General features: G+C 49.3%; 1 protein-coding gene across 1 annotated transcript; it reads right to left on the reverse strand.

The window, feature by feature from the left end:
- Positions 1 to 1,966: 1,966 nt before the first annotated feature.
- On the reverse strand, positions 1,967 to 3,952 carry Tmem81 (transmembrane protein 81). Its single transcript, XM_032914776.1, has one exon. The coding sequence runs from the start codon at positions 3,035 to 3,037 to the stop codon at positions 2,249 to 2,251; it is 789 nt and encodes a 262-aa protein (XP_032770667.1). The 5' UTR covers positions 3,038 to 3,952; the 3' UTR covers positions 1,967 to 2,248.
- Positions 3,953 to 4,808: the final 856 nt, after the last annotated feature.

The raw sequence follows: 4,808 nt of genomic DNA on the forward strand, positions 1-4,808 counted from the left end.
GGGCTGGCCTCCTGTGACAAAGATGAGGGTGTGACAGACAGGGGAAACATCTCAGCCTCCCGGGGTGACACAGTAAGTGTGTATCTATGCAGGGCTCTTCTCAGTGAGGGACAGCATCTGAGACCATGGACAAGCCTGACTCTCAGAGCTTTGATGTCACGAGGAACAACGTGAAGGACTTGCTGAGAGACCGAAGAGAGAAACATGGAGTGGAGTCTTTGCTACTGGATTAAGATTATGCTAAAAAGCTCTAAGGGTTTTTAAAAATGGAGGCCTGCATAGAAGCCGGGTGTAGGACCGACAACCGTTCGTTTTCTTGGGCGTGATAAAGGCACACGGCTATGCAGGAGAAAGCTCAGCTGGACATAAAACGCTGGGCTTTGAGGTGCACATTTGTAATCCTGGCGCCGGAGAGGCTGACACAGATGGATTCCTACGGCTCACTGGCCAGCCAGCCTATCTTCATCTGTGAGTCCTATGTCCCAGCAAAGACCCTGCTCAAACAACGTCCCCTTCCCCAGTGGACACCACCTGAGGAACAACCACCCAGGTTGACCTCAGGCCCCTGACCTCCTGAGCACCCATGCATCCACATACACGTGCGTACACGCACATGTACACACACACACACACACACACACACACACACACACACACACACACACAGAGTCATGTTCGTGCCTAGTTATCAAATGATTCCATAAGATCAATATATATTATATATCTAGAAGTATTCTGATGGCTCTGGATGATGGATGCGTGTGTGTGTGTGTGTGTGTGAATGAGATGTCCTCCATGAGTCTCCGGCATTTGAATACTTGGTTCCTAGTTTGGTGGCTGTTTGGGTAGGCTAGGTGTGACCTTGCTGGAGGAAGTCATGTCACTGGAAGTAGACTTTGAAGTTTATCTCCCTCTGCTACCTGCTTTTGACTTGAGAAATGACCTGGTGCTTCAGCCCTTTGCCACCAGCCAGCTCTGCCACCATGGACCTGTCCCCTTGAACTGTAAGCCCCAAATAAACTTCCTATGTTGCTTTTTCCCCTGTTTTATCACAGCAACAGAAATATAACTTATCTGGGGTTACCAAACCTTTATAAAGGAAAGCACTAGTCATCCTTTGGCTATAATCTGAACTGAATTAGCATCTCTGGGTTAGGGCTCAGAAATGTTTGGTTTTCAAAGCCATCCAGGTGTTTTCTGGCTCAGCTAAGGAAGGAGTGTGGGGCCTTGGGGTGCTGGTACTCCTGCAGCTACTGGAGAGTATGGAGAAATGTTACCCTGCTCTCAGCTGGTGCCCAGGAGCCTTTTCTCTATGGGTTCCATAAGCCAATTACCTTAGACTCCCCCTGAATGACCCTTGAGGGGTTCGAGACTGGATTTCCTCAAGAGAAATGAAGGCAGCGGTCCTCCCTTGGGGACCTCAGTGGCTGTAAGAAACTAGTACACTTGAGCTTTCTAGGAACACAAACCCCAGGTACAGATAATGCAAAATGGAGGAGCACAGGAAAGTCTGCAGTGACCGGGAGCCAGTGTTTTGCCAGGACATTGAGTTTAATACTGAACTGGGAGGGCTACCGAGGGAGGTGAGAGAACCTATTAACACTTAAGACCGTGTATCAGCTGACTCAGGTGTCACTGCTAACAACCCTTACAACACAGAACCACACAAAGCAACTGTCCGATGCATGTTCTAGGAAACCCAAGGAAAGTGAGAACCAGGACAACTACGGGGCAATTTCTACGTGTGAGACATTTTGCATAAAGTAACAAAGGGTTAGGCTGCCATACAGTTCCTGTGAATTATTTTATTGAACAAAAATAAAAGGTTACCAAAACTAAAAGGCTGCGATTAGTACATTCTGGCCCATACACACTGTTTGGAGAGGTGGAGTTGGGGGGAGCGGCGCACACGCATGCGCGCACGCGCGCGCACACACACACACACACACACACACACACACACACACACACACACACACACACAGCACACACACAGGAGGCGAGGCATAAAAACCGTGGAAGACAGAACTCTCCCTAGGAGCAGAAGCAAAGCCTGCAGGGGGCTCCTGAGCACCTGTTATGGAGGAAACCGGACTACAATGGTGGATGCTGCCCTGAGCTATCATGAGGTTGCATCCTCCAAGCCTCCTAGCCAACTCTGGCTGAGAGCCCTCTCTTGCCACTTCACCATCAGAGGCACGGGACACTCACATACAAGCTAGCTCAGCTTCCTGGAGGAAGGCAGGAGTTATAAGCTGCTGAGGCTCCCATTGCCACCGGTCCCTCCCAGGACCCTGCAGAGAGCAACGTTCACCAACACACCGCCGACCACTCCAGCGGTGATCCCTACACCCAAGGCCAATGACACTTTCTTTCGCCACCCTGGGAGGTGAGGCTGAGTCTGGTTGTCGAGATGAACTTCCCAGCCCTCCTCTGCCAACTTCTGATCCTCTGTAAGGGACTGTTCGAAATTTAGGTTTACCAACTTCGGAGGAAGGACCCTCAGGCCAAAATAGAGCCTCTTGACAAATTTCAAGTTCTTTAGCTGCTGCACATCACATCGATACGTCCCAGAGTCAGACTCGTAGGCCGGTTTGAATCGTAGAAAGGGGGAGTTGGCTCGGAAGGGTTTAAAGAGCTCGTCGTTAGTAGAGATGATGCCCCGAGCGAGCTTCCAGGTGAAGCGGAAAGCCTCCTGCCCTTTCCTCAGGATGTCTGAGCTGAGACAGTTCAGCTCGAACTGCTGCCTCTGGATAATGGTGAAATGAAGCATTCCGCAGATCCAGTTGGTCAGACACTCCAAACGCTGGGATCTGCAGTCCCTCCTCACTCCATCGGGACCCACCTCACAGGTCGTCTCTTCCTTGTAGCCGAGGCCGCAGGTAACACTGCATGCTGTGGCGTTGACGACGACTCTCCCCACAGCTTGTCGTAGCTTCTCAGGGATGGCCAGTGTTTGAGGTGACGTCACCACCAAAGGCAGGTAGGTTATCAATACCAGGCTCCCACAGATAAAAACGGTGGCCACAGCCTTCATGACTCAGTATCTTAAACAGCGGGCGGTCCAGATGGATGGTCTATCTACTAGAACAGATCCTCCAGCCTGGAGTGGCCCCGAGCATTGAGACTATAATGTATAGCTGTGAGCAAAACAGACACATGCTCACAGAGTACGGAAGCTAGGTACACATTCTCAGGTGAGGTCCCAGCCAGGAAGACTTTCACAATTCTGTCACTTGACTCTCTAAGCTTGTTTGTTTAAGCTTCCCCAAGGGCATCTTCCCAGGTGCAATTCTTGTCACTTCCTAAAGATCTTAAACCCACAGGCTTGAGAAGAAAACAAAGGAAAAGACCTCAGAAGCTGAAGTGAATTTCCAGGTTACCACGTATGTATAGCTTAACTCTTTCCCTCCCTTCCAAACTATGGGAGGGTTTCAAAGTCCCATGCTAAAGCTGACCAAATACAAAAGCCAGTCTTTCGAAAGGGGTGAGGCAAGGTTGGGTTAGGATGTTAATCTGATATCTTGAATAATTTATTGAGAATATTCCTAAACCACATCTATTTAAAAAGAACTCTGGCTGGGCATAGTGGCACACACCTTTGATCCCAGAACTTGGGAGGCAGAGGCAGGTGGATCTCTGAATTCAAGGCCAGCCTGGTCTACAGAGTGAGTTCTAGGACAGCCAGGACTGAAAAGTGAGCTGGGGACTGGAGTCACTTGACTCCCCAAACTTCCTTTTCTCCCCCTTGTCCATTTCAGGAAGGTCACTTGAACATTGCATCTGAAAACCCCTTCCCACAGTTAACTGCCTCCATTTCTACAGACTTTGGAGAGCAAGATACGGTGACAACAGCCTGGAAGAGGCAAGACTGCTGGCAAACTCAAGGCCAGCCTGGGCTAACTCTGAGACCTGACTCAGCACAGTGTGGCAGGACACTTGCCAAGCATACAGGAAGCTCGGCTTTGATCCCGTGTGTAGCACAGCCCTTCTCCCAGCCAGCACTCACGAAGACCTCAAGTTCCAGGTCATCCTCAGCTACACACAAGTGTGAGACCAGCCCGAGTTAGAAGGACATGTGAGGGAGAATTTCGTCCAACACACCTTCCTTCCAGAGGAGCAAGCGAGGACGCTGCTATGGCGGAGGCAGCTCGTCCTGTCCCAGTGCTCTCTTCTAAGTGAACCAGGACCTGGCTAGTGTGAGCATGAATGATGCTGCCTGACTCTAGTCTGCTCTATTTACCCTGCAGCACAGAGGAGCTCATTGTTTACATCAATGAAGGTTGCTATGAAACAGCTATGATGCTAAAGACGGGTTCTTAGTGACAGAAGATTAGTAAGCAGACAGATTTGGTAATCATTAAAACCACACCTGAGTCTCTGAGACATCTTATTCTCTATGAGATAATGACTACTCTGTATTGATGTCAAAGTTATTTCATCAGAGAACAGAACTAACAAGAAGAATTCATATTTAGACTAACGAAGCTCCTTGGAGGCTAGACCCCTAGGATACACTACTGCATCCTCCCAGAGTGCCTAGCACTGCGGCCTCCTCAAAGCTTCAATGGAGTTAGAGAGTAAGAAGATAAATCCCCATGTGACTGTTTTCATTAGCATCAGCTTTTGGATCAAATCATTTATTTCTAGTTTGTACAACAGAAGAGCTCCAAACGGCCTGACCCTTCTGGGTCCCAGTGACCATAGAGAAAGATCTAAAATCCACCCGTATTTTCTCTTATATGAACACAAGGTGGCTGCCGAGTCCCAGAGGCAGGCAGTGTTTACAAACAAACGTATACTTGTGG

This window comes from Rattus rattus, chromosome 10 (assembly GCF_011064425.1).
Source record: "Rattus rattus isolate New Zealand chromosome 10, Rrattus_CSIRO_v1, whole genome shotgun sequence".
NCBI classification, from domain to species: Eukaryota; Metazoa; Chordata; class Mammalia; order Rodentia; family Muridae; genus Rattus; species Rattus rattus.

Excerpts from the sequence above, each read along its gene's own strand:
- Tmem81 (XM_032914776.1), bottom strand. The coding sequence starts at position 3,037 with ATGAAGGCTGTGGCCACCGTTTTTATCTGTGGGAGCCTGGTATTGATA.